This window comes from Strongylocentrotus purpuratus, unplaced genomic scaffold (genome assembly GCF_000002235.5).
Source record: "Strongylocentrotus purpuratus isolate Spur 01 unplaced genomic scaffold, Spur_5.0 spur5_scaffold_21, whole genome shotgun sequence".
In the NCBI taxonomy this organism is placed as follows: Eukaryota; Metazoa; Echinodermata; class Echinoidea; order Camarodonta; family Strongylocentrotidae; genus Strongylocentrotus; species Strongylocentrotus purpuratus.
Genome location: NW_022145607.1, coordinates 33,483,680 through 33,501,402, shown reverse-complemented (window position 1 = coordinate 33,501,402; position 17,723 = coordinate 33,483,680). Strand labels below are relative to the sequence as shown.

The 17,723-nt window shown below is 38.2% G+C and overlaps 1 protein-coding gene across 1 annotated transcript in view; it reads left to right on the top strand.

Moving 5' to 3' along the window:
* The first annotated feature begins 238 nt into the window (after positions 1-238).
* Positions 239-17,723, top strand: part of LOC575116 (protein white-like) — a 35,953-nt gene continuing 18,468 nt past the window's right edge. Inside the window, exons 1-15 of the mRNA XM_030994559.1 lie at positions 239-401; positions 585-633; positions 1,211-1,406; positions 3,269-3,340; positions 4,985-5,077; positions 6,027-6,193; positions 6,721-6,895; positions 7,380-7,472; positions 7,964-7,995; positions 8,500-8,605; positions 10,220-10,357; positions 11,481-11,573; positions 12,077-12,212; positions 12,830-12,935; positions 13,300-13,397. Coding sequence (XP_030850419.1) covers positions 248-401; positions 585-633; positions 1,211-1,406; positions 3,269-3,340; positions 4,985-5,077; positions 6,027-6,193; positions 6,721-6,895; positions 7,380-7,472; positions 7,964-7,995; positions 8,500-8,605; positions 10,220-10,357; positions 11,481-11,573; positions 12,077-12,212; positions 12,830-12,935; positions 13,300-13,397 — 1,708 coding nt within the window. The 5' untranslated portion in view covers positions 239-247. The remainder of the gene's footprint in view (positions 402-584; positions 634-1,210; positions 1,407-3,268; positions 3,341-4,984; positions 5,078-6,026; positions 6,194-6,720; positions 6,896-7,379; positions 7,473-7,963; positions 7,996-8,499; positions 8,606-10,219; positions 10,358-11,480; positions 11,574-12,076; positions 12,213-12,829; positions 12,936-13,299; positions 13,398-17,723) is intronic.

The window sequence follows — 17,723 nt, the reverse complement described above, 5'->3', positions numbered from 1 at the left end:
GTCTCTCTGTCACCTGGAAGAAGTGATCTCTTATACAAGGAGGACATGCATGTTTCAGTCTGATGGTCAGCTAATTCTACTGGTTATGTCCGTAAAAGATCCAGCAGAGGCTGAATCTGGTATTCTTAAATCGTCGGATTCCTTCTGTTAATACCATCAGAGGCTACGTCATCTTCTTTTTGTGTTGACTTGATTTGTGTACTGTTTGTCTGATTATTTATTTTCCTTCACAGTTAACATTACCAGAATGAATCAACATACTAGTATCGGTGCGATACAACCGGACCAAAGGATCACCTTGTCATGGAGCAACATCAACGTGACCTTTACACCAAGCGCCGGGCTGTTGGACAAGGTGAGAGGGCGCCCTCCGCCTACATCAACACGTATATTGAAAGAGGGTAAGTGATAAAGTGCGAAAGTTTTATAATTTTAGAAAGTAATTCTGTCAAAGTTATATTAAGCACTTGTTTTGCTTCTTCTTGTGACTTGACTTCGCAAAATCATTTGATGGGTTTAGAACAAATAATTGTACCTATTAGTTTTGAAACCCTCTCTCATTTCCATTTGTTCCTTTTTGATAGTTTCTGGTGTTGCAAAACCTGGAAGGCTCATGGCATTGATGGGTGCAAGGTAAGTTTTACAGAACGACTTATTTTCCCTCTTGCCCCCTACTTCGGCATTGTGAGGGGGTGTGTGTGTGGGTGGCGGGTTGTGTGCGAGGGTCAATATCTTGTGTGTACACGAATATGGGAAAAGGTGTTGGTGTGTAGCCTATGTATGGGGGTCAAGGGTATGTAATGCTATATCTCTTGCTAATTTAGCGTTATTTCCATTGCATCATTCCTAACGTTGTTATCTATAGAGACAGTTCTTACATTCACCCGAAAGTTAAACGCAGGGTTTATACTCTTCATTTTGTATTCACTTTTTGTAGGATGTACATTTCAAATCTCAAATAATGCGCAAAAGATTGACGCAGCCATGCGTCATCAAGTTAGACCTCGTGTGCGCCAGTCATCATGTCTGTAGCACGTTGGATCTGCGTAAATATGCATGAAGTCACAGGTTACATGTTAATATAATGTAAAAACAATGACCATTGGGAGCATATAAAAACTAGACACAATATTTGTATATTTCTAAAAACAAGAAAATGTGATTTTGTAAGCGTATCCTCCAATAAACGTCCAATTATATTTTGATCCAGTGGCGCAGGAAAAACGACCTTGCTGAACGTACTGACCAATCGTGGTATCTCTGGCTTGGAGGCGACAGGGAATGTACTCCTCAACGGGCAACGCATGAGTGAGTTGGGCCCAACATTGAACGAATTGATCGGCTATGTTCAGCAACACGATATTCTCCCGCCAACCCTGACTGTCAGAGAGTATCTCATGTTTACGGTACGTGGTGTGAACTTATATAACAATGCTCTTGGGGATTCAATTTCAATTTCAATTTCAATTTATTCATGTTTCCAACAAAACATTATAAATCAATTATAAGCATTTAAAAACAATGTAGAAATATATGTTGGAAACAGAGGGGTCCACTAAAAAGCAATGCATGTACAAGTGTGAACACCTCAAATGATACTTAGAAATAATGAGTAATTAAATGAACAAGTCCGTAACTACGAAAGGAACTACACAATAAGGGAAAAGGGGGATGTCAACAGAGACGAGAAAGGGACAAGACAATGCTTTTATAAATGACAACGATAGAAGAACACGGTCATAATACCACGTGTGCTCATTAGACCAGGAGGATAATGGTATTTCCATAGGCCGACAGGCATGCATGCATACTTCTTTCCTAAAGAATTAATACAGTAGGCAGGGGCGGCTGAGCGACTTCCAAAGTGGGAGTCACAAACAAAAATGGACACTTTCTGGAAGAAAAACAAATGCAACTAAAGGGAAATCCCAAATCGAAACCATCATACTTTGCAGTTGGATGTGGTGGTCAGGAAATTCATTTGCGAGCGAGGAAAAATATTAAGATTTGTGAGTACGGCGAAAAAATACATCTTATATAGAGGAAAACCCTAATCCAGATGGGGTTATAAGCACATTCTCTTAACGGAAGATTGAAAAGACCTTTGATAAGTATGAAAATAAAGTAAATATAAGTATGAATACGAGCGAGTATAGCGAGTGAGCGTCGGTGGAAATTGCTCTTAGTCGCTTTCTATGAGAAGAGGAAGGGGCTCTTTTTGTGAATGGGGGCAACTTAACATAGGGAAAAGTGGCAATTATTAGGAAAGTAAAAGGGCACATGTAAAAATGTAAGGTGCGTTAATACGAGTTACAAAGGGGAAGTTGTTAAAAGGAACGGGCACTTCTAACAAAGGAAAAGGGGCACTTGTCAAAGTAAAAGGGACACCTCTCAGATTTGAATAGGGCAATTATCAGAGGTGAAGGGGGCACTTATCAAAAGTGAAAAGGGGTACTTCTCGTACCCGAAAAGGGGCAATTTCTAGAGTTTAAAAAAGGGCACTTATGAGAATGGAAAGTTGACACCTATTGCAAAGAAAAAAAGGAACTTGTCGAAGGAAATGGGGCACTTATCAGAGGTGAAAAGGGGAAGGAGCACTTAACAAATTAATAGGGACACTTGTCAAAGTTTAAAGGACACTTTTTCTATGTAAAAATGGGCACTTTAGGGGTACTTGAAAATGTGGGGGCGCTGTGCCCCCTCCCCCCCCCTCAATAGGTTTGATGTTACTTATCGAGACAATTCATTACATGTACAACCGAGAAGCATTATTTGGTAGTTGCAATACAGATGAGGTGTTTTGAGACAAATAGCTCTGTATGTTGCAGTTGCTAGATTCATGCACTTATCATTATTAATTTTTATTTTTTAAAGTATTTGTATACGAAAATATCGCATCATCGCTGTAAGTACTTGATGTGTCCTATTTTTTTTTAATATTTAGTCGTTTTATATGTTGTATATTAAATAATGATATCTTTATGAATCAAAATTGTAATGGAATATGAAAATGAGATTTCCTTCTTTGTTTCAATACTGATTTTCCATCTCAAAACTTTATTTGTAATTTAGTGAACGAATACACTCATTTGTTAAATTATCTAAATACGTCAGGAAATACATAGCTAGATACTAGAAGTTTTCTATGGAATAAATCGATTACAACGATCGTTGCAATACATATGTGACGATAACCATCCATACAGTAAGACCGGAATAAGCCTCAAGATCCTGATAAAATATCTGATATCTGTCTCCTTGTGTACAGGGTACGATGACCATGTACAAGCGACTCACATCTAACGAGATCTACGACAAGGTGGACGAACTACTCACACAGGTTAGAGGGGGAAAATCAATCACTGATTCGACTGTCGAGACATTGGCGGATTCAGGGGCACAATCAGCCCGTCCCCCGTCCACCCTACATCCTCAAAGAATTTCACGTCACCCTTACCCACCTATAGAATATCACACCAATAAAACATAAGGGTATATACTTGACGTTGTCGATCAAAGAACACGACACGGCTCTAATCCTTTGGCAATATTAATATCCTTTGGCAAGATATTAACATGCACTTGCTACTCTCTACATCTTTAAAACTTTTACCCTTGCGGGATTTTTTAAGTTCACGAGAGATGATTATGGAAGCAGGAGCCTGTCAAAAAATAACTTCAATATCCGTGTGATGCGAATTGCAACGTGTCAACAATTTGAATTACGCACGGTGTAAATAATAGCCCGGGGGGGTCGAAATTAACTCTAAGTTGGACCTAAACATTATGGAGAGCCATGTGTAGCCTTAAAATAAAATATATTCAAAAGCAAAAATTCAAGTATTTTAGACTTTGCATAAGTTCAAAATCAAGAACATGATATCTCCTTGATGATCGAAAATATGATTGATTTAAAACCACATTTTATGCCTTTTAAAAGAACTTATAACTACTAAGATCTACTAACGGCATTCCATTATTGTCTAACTTAGAGATAATTTCAACTTAAAAATCTTTGTGAAACACCCCCCAGGTTACTAACATATTCAAATTGTGTGCATACTTCTTAAGCAAGGCATTTCATCCACTTTGCTCCTCTCCACCCAGGTGTTAATTGGGTACCCGGTATAGAATGCAAACGTTGTTGTGATTGAATAAGCATGTGCACGCCCGTAAAGAGGCGACTAGCTTGTTGGATGTTTCCCAGGGAGTGGAGAATGTTAATTGTGATATGCGGAATAGCAATTGAATCCATTGAAGTAGGAAAAGCTAATTCTGTAAACTGTTTTGTGTTAATTGTAAAGCGTATTGTAAGGAACGAGTGATTTGTATTATTATCATTAGTTGGAGTAGTAGTAGTAGTAGTAGTAGCAGTCGTATTAGTAGTAGAAGTAGTAGAAGTAGTAGTAGAAATAGTAGTAGTAGTAGTAGTAGTAGCAGTAGTAGTAGTAGTAGTCGTATTAGTAGTAGAAATAGTAGAAGTAGTAGTAGAAATAGTAGTAGTAGTAGTAGTAGTAGTAGTAGTGGTAGTAGTAGTAGTAGTAGTAGTAGTAGTAGTGGTAGTAGTAGTAGTAGTAGTAGTAGTAGTAGTAGTAGTAGTAGTAATAGTAGTAGTAGTAGTAGTAGTAGTAAAAGTAGTAAAAGTAGTAGAAGTAGTAGTAGTAGTAGTAGTAGTAGTAGTCGTATTAGTAGTAGAAGTAGTAAAAGTAGTAGTAGAAATAGTAGTAGTAGTAGTAGTAGTGGTAGTAGTAGTAGTAGTAGTAGTAGTAGTAGTAGTAGTAGTAGTAGTAGTAGAAGTAGTAGTAGTAATAGTAGAAGTAGTAGTGGTAGTAGTGGAAGTAGTAGTAGTAGTAGTAGTAGTAGTAGATGTAGTAGTAGTAGTAGTAGTATTAGTAGTATCATCATCGTCATTTGTTTGTATCATTAGTATTATCATTGTCTTTAACATCATCATCATCGTTGTCTCAATCATTCACTCTCTCAGTTTTCCATGCTAGATTGTGCAGACAGTCTGATTGATGTCGGTACGTCACGTATATCCGGGAGTGAACGTAAACGGCTGTCTGTGGCCTGCAAGGTCAGTGGTTCAAATCTCTTCGATTGGATGTAATGTATAATCATCGTCATCTCATATATCAACAGTGTAATTAGGAAATTACACTAAGCAATCATCAAAGTGTAATAATAATTTTGGGGCAGTTATAAAAAGTTATTTGTTCCATACGTTACGGACTTCATCACGATCACATGTATAACGTTCAAGCTACAATAGCCCTATTTTAGTTTAGCTCAGACGAGTCACGAAGGATAATGCTAATGCAAAGGATATCGCAAATAGCTCCATCTTTCTGCCAAGTGCCAATACCGTTTTCCTTTAAAATGTTAGTTTTAAAGTGTACTAATCACTTTTAAAATTAGTTAGTGTACGGCTAGAATTTATAGATCAACATTTAAAAATAACCTCCCATTCTATAGGCCTGCAGATATTAAAGTCCGGCACTAGTTTGGCAAAGGGGGATTAGACCTCCCTGCAAGGTCAGTGACAGGTGGTTATCTCATCAAATCAGCTCTCAATAAGAAAGAAAAAAAACATAAGACAGGGGATCATGGGGGACCAACAGACACCGATTATGCATTGTTTGCTATATAGAGGGCGTAAGTCTATAAGTAGTGCAGTGGGGCTTTAATTGGTATGGATAAAATAAAGAATATCATAAAACTGCTCACCCAGAACCCAATTTGGACTATATTCGTTGTGACGGGACTTACCAATCCTGTGTCAGTTAACACTCGCCATACACACGCTATAATTTCTATCAAACGACATAATCTTAAGAGTGTGACACCTGTAAGATCGCAGGCATGTCTTCCTTAACCCGTTGCAATAACGCACGATCACAGGCTTTTCACTCATTCTCTTTGTCAGTTATTCGGTGAGCGACGTTTGTTACCTGTAAGATCGCACGAATGTCTCCGTTAACCCGTTGCAAAGTGTTTATAGATCTTTCACTCATTCTCTCTGTCAGTTATTCGGTGAGCGACGTCTGTTGTTTCTCGACGAGCCCACCACGGGTCTCGACTCGTTCGTCGCCCAACATCTCATCAGGAACCTACGATCCCTGGCCGATCTCGGCTACAACATAGTTTGCACGATTCATCAGCCCTCGTCTCAGGTCTTCAATATGTTTGACCAGTGAGTTTTTAAGAAAATACAGACTTTAATTTGATACTTTACCTCAATAAGCCTTGAATAGAGCCTAGATCTGTCAGTTTCTGGCTGTGTCAAACAACAGCAGCCTAAGTACAGAGCGTCTTGTAGATTCATTTTGCGGACCCTTTACAACCTATGGATCCACATTGTGAAATTGGTCTAATTAAAAAGAAGTTCATACGTTACTAAACAATGCTTTTGATAACAAAATTGAATTCTCACTATAATCATGATAATAATGCGTCAAATATTTTGCTAGCTCACTTCGCTTAATTTTGAAAGTCAATCTGGAAATTGTACAATAAAAAATTTAATGTGTTCATACAATAATGATGATAAGCTATTATCATCATAGGCTGGATATTGATAATTTGGCCGACATCCATTTGTTCATTAAAATATATATGTTGTGTTCTTTGAAGTGAATGTCTGTTCTTCAATATATCTTGTTCTTCGAAGTGAATTTCTGTTCTTCAATATACCTTTTGTCTTTGTATCGATGTATATAGGCTCTTCCTTTTGGCGGACGGACGATGTGTGTATTTCGGTGAACGAACAAAAGCTGTCCCCTATTTCTCTATGTTGGGATATACGTGCCCGGACACATTTTCTCCGGCGGACTATTTGATAGACCTCCTGGCCATTAGACCAGGGATTGATGCTGCTTGCTTAGATAGGGTCGTGGTAAGGAAGCAAATGAGAAAAATCTCTCGTCCTGTTATCTATACACACTATATACGGGAGGGCGTGGCTGGAGGGAATGTGTGTTTTTTTTAATCGGTTTTCATTTCTAAATCCTTGCCGGCAAGGCAATTTTTCATGGTTTCTTGCTTGCTTTGGCGAAATAATTCTTTTAGTTATATACTTTTTTCTGTCAATTTCAAAAATCTGATGACACTTTTTTTTTGTTAGGGGTAGAGGTTTTATTTGCTTGTAATTTGTGGCCATCTTATCACCGCTGTTAGTCAGACACCCGGCCTCCCCTATTCGAAATCAAGTCAATACAAGAATGTTATCCATATTGGATTGGTTCCTAAAGTATTGAGTATTTATTAATCATTTGTCAACAGATTTCAATAGTTCAATAGTCATATTGGGCAGCAAGCGCAGCACCCCAGCAAAATAATACAATTTTTGTCTGATTACTCTTTCCCCTTTTGTTTTGCAGCTTATAGCAAATGCCTTTGGCGAGAGTGAAATGGCACGGACTATAGAGGGTGTCTTGCAAGATGAGTGTGGACGTGGCGGGAAGAATAATGAGGTAAGATGATCAAAATGAATGACATGAAAAATTGTTCTAGGTAATAATGATACTAGATATTTTAATAATTATGAAATAATAACCAGGATTTGATTAGCGCCTAATCCATCTACGATGTCTCTATAGGCGCTTTGCAGATGTATCATTACCCCTGTCATCATATTATTTATCACTCATTCTCTCTCATTCTCTCTCTCTCTATCTATCTCTCTCTCTCTCTCTCTCTTTCTCTCTCTTTCTCTCTTTCTCTTTTTCTCTCTTTCTCTCTTTCTCTCTTTCTCTCTTTTTCTCTCTATCCCACTGCTTCTCTCACTCTCTCATTCTTTCCTAATTGTTAACTTATACTTTTGCTAATGTGGATGGTATAGTTGTTCAAACTATGACTCACAGATATAGGCGATTTAATCTACACAACCATTATTATATCACATACTTTCGCATACATAAGTGTACAAACTATTTCATTTTGTTTCATTTCATTTCAAATGCAGAGCCTTCACTTAGAAAGCAGTGTCTCCAAAAGGTAAGAAAACATATTCAAGTCTTCTCTTTATCATTTTCAGCATGATGTTGAAAACTGGACATCCAATCACCATGTAAAGATACTGCCAAAAATCACTCTGATTGGTTGATTATCTAGCAAGTAGGAAGGATTGTGTGATGCAGAGTTTCGAAATCATCAGAATTTTCACAAATTGATCCAGCCTTGGTGAAGATCGCAGTATTAAAAATCACCTCTCTAGGCCTACATGAAACAGATGTATCAAAATCCTGTCCAAGCTGTACATTGTGTTTCGTATACTTCTGTGCTAAAGTCCAACCTGTTTTAATGACCACCTGTCTACAACGACCTCACTTTTTTGTTTCCCTTGAAAATGGTTTTTCATTGAAACAAGTACTAAAGGAATCTGTCTACAAAGACCACCTGTAGAAGGCCACTTTGTGTGTTTCCCTTGGACGGTCACTATAGACAGGTTTGACCGGTTATAGCCTAAACTTTAATCTTTTATTATTTATCACCTTCTAGCAAACAGGCACCTTGGATGTCTCAGTTTATCTACCTCTTCTGGAGGTGTTCCGTTGGGCTCTGGCGTTATCCGATTCTTATTCTCCTCCGTTTCTTGCTCATCACAGTAAGTTGATAATGATAATAATAATAATGATAATAATAATAACAATAATAATAATAATAATAATAATAATAATAATAATAACAATAATAGTAATAATAATAATCCGCTCATATAGCGCTTAATACAAATGTCTCAAAGCGCTTTACATATATACTATTACCCCGGTCATTGGATTCAGTGCTTGCCCACACACACTCTGTGTACAATCTCCACTCCCTGGGGAGAATTCCAATCTGGCGTTACTTGACGCTCAAAAACTGTTTGGCCAATATTGGCGGTCGCATCCTACCGGGTACCCATTGAACACCTGGGTGGAGTAGCAAGTGCATGTTAATATTTTGCCAAAGGATATTAATATTGCCAAAGGATTAGTGCCGTGTCGTGTTCTTTGATCGACAACGTCAAGTATATACCCTTATGTTTTATTGGTGTGATATTCTATAGGTGGGTAAGGGTGACGTGAAATTCTATGAGTGGGTCACCTAGGGTTTCATTCAACGATTTTATCATTATATGATCATTATATGAAGCACCATTTAGGGGTTTACATGTCAACGAAGGGTCTCTTGAACATAGCATACCGTGATGTATAGGTGTATAGTATGATACTCAAGTACACTTGTTTGGGTAATCGATAGCGTCAATCGACCTTTTGTGAAAATGTGCTATTTCTTTGCAAATTGGGGGTAATAATAATTAGATATTTTGCGAAGATCATCCTTGATGTGACATTCGACTTTTGTATATGTATATTCGTGAAAAATCACCCCGAAGTATATGAGAAAGTCAGAATAGTTTCCATGTGTGAAGCGTACGAGGGGGGTGGTCCTACCGATCGCGATGTCCCTCCATCCAAGATTACAACTTCTCTCTTTTTATATAATGACGACAATGCTTATAAAGATAGTGATGCTATTTCTGATAATGATAATAATTACAGTAATGATGATATTAGTTAATAATAATAACCATAATGATAAGTTAACAATGATAAGAATAATATGTTATGGGTTGTTTCATATATACCTCTTAAAAATAACAGTTGGACCATTCCCCTCCCCTTATCTCTCATCTTCGCCTCTCCCATTTTCCATTGCTCTCTCTCTCTCTCTCTCTCTCTCTCTCTCTCTCTCTCTCTCTCTCTCTCTCTCTCTCTCTCTCTCTCTCTCTCTCTCTCTCTCTCTCTCTCTCTCTCTCTCCATCCCCCTCCATTTCCTCTCTCGCTGTCTTCCCCTTCCCCTTTCCGTCACCTTCATGCTCTTACCCGTTCCCCTCCCCTTTCTCTCATTCCCTCTCCGTCCTTCTCTCACCATGTTACCTCCTCACTCTCCCTTGCACCTCTCCCCTTTTCCGTCTCCGTCTTCCTCCCTATCCCCTCCACTTTTTTCTCACCTTTCTCCCTTTCTGGACACTCTCCTTCTTATATTCCTCTTCCTTCCCTCGCTTTCTCCCTTTCCACTCATCTTTCCCCCTATTCAGCTCTCATCTCCTTCCTTTCTCATTCTCCTCTCTCTTTCTCTCCCCCCCCCCCCCATTTTCTTTCATCTACCTCGCTTTGTGTTTTTTTTTAACGTTATAATGTATAGCATATCTCATTCCTTTTCTACCTATCAGTGCGCATGCGTGTTGCTGATGGTGATATATTTTCATCCTGAGGATACATACACGGAGTCACGTGCCAATGGAATTCAGGGACTACTTTTCTTCATGTCTTCCTTCTTCATCATCTTCAACTCGCTCCTCATTCTTTCCGTAAGTCATTTCTAAAAAAAAAAAATTAATTGTTTTATTTAAAACAAATACAATGTTCATATTTAGTTTATGACAGCATCTTTAAAAAGGCCCTGTTAGGACATTCTAACATTGCAAATCAGACAGAGCATGGGATGTCATCAGGAGTGGATATTAAAGGACACCGGGAGCAACCCCGGTCAAATTCAATTTATTATTTATTTTATTTTGTTTTCAGCAGAGAATGATCAGAATGACTTGTGCCCCCCCCCCCCGGAATCCTGGATCTACCACTGATGAGGAGGGGAGGGAGGGGATGAGCCCTTCATTTTCAGACTAGATTGTCAAGTAGATGTCATGTTCTTGTATCCCACACACCCAGTTCTAAAAAGGCCAATGTCCCGAGTTTATAGTTCGTCCCAATTTATGGCTCATTTGTAGTCATTACAAAAAGTCACTACAAAGAGTCATTAATTAGGTATGACTAGCCAAGATATTTTACCAATAAAACAAACATGCCCACATGGTTCATGTATTTGACTCATTTGTATATAATATGCAGTGTATGTGATCACTTCTAAGCTACTAATCACATTGAATTCTGGACTGTTCCTCCACTGGTGCTTTAAAACTTAGTCACACCGACAAAACCGATACCAAACCGAACAATAAAATTATATTGCCTCCAATGGCAAAGAATAAATAGTCAGTTTGCATTAGGGGTGAAGTCGGTATGGAGTCGGGGTGGAGTTGGGTTGGAGTCGGTATGGAGACGTGGTGGAGTCGGGGTGGAGTCGGGTTGAAGTTGGGGTGGAGTAGGGGTGGAGTCAGGGTGGAGTCGGGGTGGAGCAGGGGTGGAGTCAGGTGCAGTCAGGTGGAGTCGGTATGGAGTCGGGGTGAAGTCGGTGTGGAGTCGAGGAGGAGTCAGGGTGGAGTCGGGGTGGAGTCAGGTGGATTCGTAATGGAGTCGGGGTGGAGTCGGGGTGGAGTCGGAGTGGAGTTTGGGTGGAGACGGGGCAGAATCGGCTTATCCTTGTGACTTGAGTACTATACTATGATGCTGTTTTATGATCTAATCTAGGTATTATTCTCATGTGTTTTAGAATGTCATACTTTTAGTTTGTACCGCCCATTTTCCTGGTAGGTTTTACCCGGAGATCTCCCTCTGGTTGTTCGAGAGTATCGGGACGGACTTTACCATCTAAGCTCCTATTACATTACCGCCTTCCTCGTCCAGGTAAAGTATCGTACTTTTTATGAAGCACCACATTCACAAATTCATAATATTGAATAGTTATTATTATTCGGAGTATGCATGGGAATGGAAAAAATCTTTTGCACAAAGATGACAAATGAGAACAGAAGTCAGATTTATTAATTATTTTCCAAGTGGCTGCCTTGGAAAAAACAAGGGGTGATATGTGATTATACTGCATCCGGGTCACCATAAATTTTTATAAACACAGCATGATCAGGAAACAGAATAAGAGATTGGTTTTCATAGGGATTTGGAAACCATATCTCCCCCCCCCCCCTCCCCCCTCTGCCGAAAAAAGAAGGGGAAATGGAGGAAGAACGGTATAACAATTTCCCCGTACTTTTGTTGTTGTTGTGTTGTTGTTGTTTTGATGTTGTTGTTATTGTTATTATGTTGGTTTGTTTTTTTGTTTTTTGTTGTTGATACTTTATAGAAAGATATTTATCGTACACATGTATTTCAAATTCTATTCTAATTACCAGAGTATTATAGGATCGTGCTTCATGATCGCATCGACGCTCGCTGTCTACTTCGTCGTCGGTCTAAAGAAAGACCCTCAAACGTTCTTCATCGCTACGGGTATCCTCATCATCATCTTCCTCATCAACGTCGGTTTTGGTAAGAACTTTGTAGCAACTACAAATATCTGTACATGCTGGTATTGAATTTGCCTGAGAAAAATAAAATACATATCCTGAAAAAACTACCAGACGTAAAACTTGTTTTAGCCCGCACTCCGCAGACATGCAAGTATATTTAAAAATAAAACTTGTTGTACAAGATGTGTACACAGGATTCACACTTTATTTTGTGGTATCAAGAAGTTACTTCTTGGTAGTATATTATGATATATCATTCATTGTTGACGCTTTTAGTGACGTACATTTTCTCTTATAAACTTATTTGGAAAGAAAATACTTATTTGGAAAGAAAATAGTTATTTGGAAAGAAAATACTTATTTGGAAAGAAAATACTTATTTGGAAGAAAAAAATACTTATTAGGAAAGAAAATAGCCGAGGCAAATATAACTGACAGCCCCATAGGACCGACATCAAAGCAACACCGACAATTTCGGAATATAAAAGAGGGCCAATATCAAATCAAACGGCACGCTAAATCAAAATGTCGATCAATTTGCGCGTCGGTCTCGCGAAACCTTGCATAACTGTTATTAACTATATCCTTTATGCGATTTTCTTCCTCTTGTTCCGCCCCTCCCCCTATTCATCACAGCTGCTCTAGCTTCAGCGATCTATGAAACGGCTGGGAAGACAATGTCGCAAGCTATTCCTCTCGTCTTCATATCAAACGTTCTAGGCGGTTATTTCTGTCTCTTAGGGTAAGTCATGAACTCTTAAATAATCATCCTTTTTACTACTTATTTTCGCTCTCGTACTAGGCCTATGTTATCAAATTAGCTGAAAAATCCAGCCATCAAAAAATAGAATATATGTTTACTTGAATGGATTGAAATTGAAATTGAAACATATTTGTTCGATATGTAGCCGAAGAACAGAGTCATTATATTGAATAAAACCAACGAACTAACCAACCGGCTAGTTACTAGAAATGCAAATGAAAACCGATGGAAAAAAGCGGCGATGAAGAAATTTGAAAAAACTGCCATTGAAGACTTGATTACGACGTTGCCACCACATTGAATTGTATTTAATTCATCTTTCTTTGTTGGTTTTGATACTTAGGTCTATTCCACGTTATCTGGACCCCCTGATGTACATCAATTGGCTGCCATGGGGTTACGAGATGCTATCCATTAACCAATGGCGAGGCATTGAACTTGGTAAGAATCTGCATCTCCGTTAATAACCTCTACAATACTTTATACCCCGGGATCATGACTACCCCGCAGACAAATGCCCTTGTCTGCGGGGTAAATAGGCCTACCACTGGACAACTACCTTTTAATGTTAAAGCCCCACTGTCCTAATTGTAGCTACTTGCTCCCTCTATATAGAAAACTTCCCCGATCGGTGCCTGTTGGTCCCCTATGTTACTTGAGAGCTGAGTTAATGCGATAGCCATCTGTCAGTGACCTAGCTGTGTGGTCTAATCCCTTCTGGCCCAGTAGTATTGACGGTCTTTAAGACCCCTATAATGTAGTCGATTATTAGGTGTTTTTTTTTAAAGACATAGTTTTCCAAGGGGTAGTTGTTTGGGATGATTATTTTGTTGGGGGGGGGGGTCATTCTCGGAGGGATTGATAAGCTTTGTCCACCCCCCCCCCCCCCCCCACATGAAGGGCGGCTTAACTTAAAGCAGGATGTAACCCTCCACCCCCAGCCGCAGCGTTTATCTTGCAAAAAAAAAGAGATCCCCTAAACTGTTAGTGGTGAACCACCCTCTCATTTATCTATCCTTTTGGAGAAGAAAAAACAATAATTTCAATCCAATAGGATGAAAATAGAACTGTTAAAGGTAAAACAAAGTTTTGGGAAATTTTGAAAATTGGGTGGATAGTGAATCTTTACAATTTTGATATATCTGGATGCCCCTGTGGATGTATTATAAGCACTAAAAAAATTAACCCCTAAAGCACTTCTGTTTTCGAGAAAATTAAATATAAACATTTACCGGTGCTCCCGGTAAATTTTGATAAATTTCAAATAGCGCCTACGGCCGTACAATTGTAGCTGCGACCATGAAAATCTCAGAATATGTAGTTGTGATATATAATTTTCAAACGGGAATAGCTAATCGGTCGATTTTAGTCAATAAACATTTTTTTTTTTTTTCAATGATATTTTATTTTCTCCATTGCTTTTCACAAACAATAACAAAAATTATAATAACAAACAATAACAAAATCAATACATAAAATAATCTCCATGTTAATATTATTATATAGAATATGATTTTACATTCACAGCTAAATAATACAAAAGAACTTTTACTATTTACATCAAATAAAGCATGAAACATGCATGCATGAAGAAGGCATGAACATAAAAAGGCATTAAAAAAATATTTTTTTTAAAAACAAAATATTATATACCGATCACAGTAACGTTTAAACACAAGATGGCGCTATAATATTTGTTGGATATGGGCAACTTTCCCATTAATCGAAATATGTTTAAAAGAATCAAAACAATTTAAAAAAAAATTAAAACAAAAAAAAAATGGCACAGCTCATGTGCTTTTTTTTCTGCTTGATAAGTAATTGAGAAACTTTTTTGCCAATCGATCTTTAGGGGAAAATATAACAAAACTCAACTAGTTTATTGTGCCAGTTACTCATGATAAAGTGAAGTTGATATAAATTACTATTTGCCTCATATTTTGTCCATGTAATCTCTTTTTTTTCATGGGATGCATTATGGACAACTCAAATGAATATGAAATACAAACTCATGTGATCACAAGTTTATTCAATATAGACTAAATGTGAACCTATATAATTCATGTATACACGGTATAAACATTACATACAATATACTACGTAATAACTAAACTAAACTTTGAAAACTTATAAGTTGCATCGGTTTGCGACATTAAAATATTGTAACAGAAAAGACCAATGGCAATGAGTGTTGAAGATATTCCTATAATGTTTTAAACAAAGGATGGCGCTAGACCACATTTGACAAGTTGTTTTTTTTCTTTTTTTCCCCTCAATAATATTTCATTTTCTCCATTGCTTTTCACAAACAATAAAAAAATCATTACATAAAATAATCTGCATGTTAATATTATTATATAGAATATGATTTTACATTCACATCTAAATAATACAAATGAACTTTTACTATTTACATCAAATAAAGCATGAAACATGCATGCATGAAGAAGGCATGAACATAAAAAGACATAAAAATACTTACATACACACATACACACACGTGTACAGACACCCACACAAACACCCACTTAAAACATGCCTACATTGTGTGGGAATCTCGACCATTATATCAGCCATGTCCATTTCATTGCTTCTATTCGCCTTCCTTATGTTATTTATTCTGCACGAAGCTATTCTAAATTGTCCCACTTTCTAAAAATGATATGTGAGTGTACCTCGGTGCCAGGTAAAAATGTCAGAGGTAAAAATGTCAGAGGAAAAAATGTCAGAGGTAAAAATGTCAGAGGTAAAAATGTCAGAGGTAAAAATGTCAGAGGTAAAAATGTCAGAGGTAAAAATGTCAGAGGTAAAAATGTCAGAGGTAAAAATGCCGTCATAATATCTCAGCACTTTTATCACACATAATGTCGAGACGTACAGCTACTGCATGGGCTAGTCTATTATATTCCTTTCTTCCATAATGTAAATTTTATAAATGGCTGTGTGTTGTATTTCGTACATGTCCTGAGGATAATACAATGTGGAAAATAGATTTTGAAATTTATTTTTTGGTGATCAGGCTTGCATATATATTATGTATGAATGTCTAACATTTTTTTATATTTTGAATTGGTTGATGTGTTAATGTTTGTGAAACGGACCGGTTTGGCCGGTGGCAGCCTACAACCTAGCCCGTGTAACGTTCCAGAGACGAACAAAGTCCAAACGAAGAAATGAAAGTTCTCGACAAAAGTCAAGTGTTAAAGTGAGTAGTGCATTTAGTACAAATAATTACATATAATCACGAGGAATCACGAAAAGTGACTTATATAGGCTGGGTGCCCCGAACTCTGCTAAAGCTTTAGCACCTCATGGCGGCAAAGGAAGTGGAGTAAGAATGAGAAAAAACAAGAAGTCGCCCGAAAAGTGAAAACTCGCTCCGAAAACTAAAAACCCGCTTCAAAAAGAAAAAGACCGTCTCGATTCAGAAGCTCATCCCCATTTTAAACCCTCCGACACGTGTGACCCCTTATAAGGGCGTGTCACTACGACGCATTGCGTCAAAATAATCCCCGGCACCATACACACCCATGTCGAAAGGAACTTTCTTAATTTTGCGAACTTAACCTCCAGAGTTGAGCTTTCCGGCCCGCAATACTCATCGGCCTCGTAACTTACATAAATCTCACATTTGTGCTCTTTCGATCTTTAACTCTTTCATTCGACATCTTTATTAAATCCGAAGAACGCAAACGGGCCGGAAATATAACAATCCTGGAGGCAATTATTTGAATGATAATCGGAGCATGCATTACGAACTCGCACATAAACATTCTGAACTAGGGCACAACAGTCCTAAAGTAACGATGAACCTTAACAACAAGCTACCCCCCCCCCCCCCTCAAAAAAGAAAGTTGTTTACTCCATTAACTATTCCGTTGATATCCAATGTACACCCCTCTTTCTTGTTTCCCTTTTGCCAATATTGTTTCCTCCACATTTGTGTTATTATGTATTCATTGAGGGTAGTCATGCTATCAAGCTATGCTTACTTTGTCAACCCTCCTGGTTGAGGTTTTCGACTAGTTACAGCCAGCCTTACTATACTGTAGGCCCCCCCCCCTTGTTCCGCCTCTGCTCTTTTGTCACGTGTTAAATTTGCAATGATTTGTTTGTTATAATGTTTGTAAAACTGCAAGAGAAAAAGAAAATCGCATAGACCAATATTTCAACTTAACATACCAATACTGACAAGGTCATAGCACCTTACCGGTACCTACAAGCGGGCCCAATTTTGGAGAGGGGGCAGGCTCGTGTCATGTATGTTGTCCGATATCACATCCGCCTTTTTTTTTAATTTATGCCTTTTTCCCTACCGCGCGAAGCGCGGAAGCTTTGACATTTCATTAAATAGAGAAAGAAGACGATTCATTGTACCGTTCCGACTCCTAGTTCATGTTTCGCCCCTCCCGCGCGAAGCGCGGAAGTTTTGACGTTTCATTACATCATTAGAGAAAGAAGACAATTCGTTGTACCGTTCTCTACTCTAAATCCTTGTCTGATTTCAGTTTCATTAAAAAATCACTGAATTTTCAAAAATGTTTCTCTGTCTCATCGAGCAAAAACTATCGACACTGCGGATCCGACACAGCAACATAATTAACATGCGTATCTTTCTTGCTCCCTCGACGTGGCGACTCCACCCAACATCCCCCTCTCTCTCTCAAACTCCCACCCCTCTTCCCTCAGGCCCTTACCTACATCTCTCTCTCCTCTCTTTCATTCTCGTTTCTTTTTTCTCTCTTTTCTTCTTTTTTTTCTTCCTTT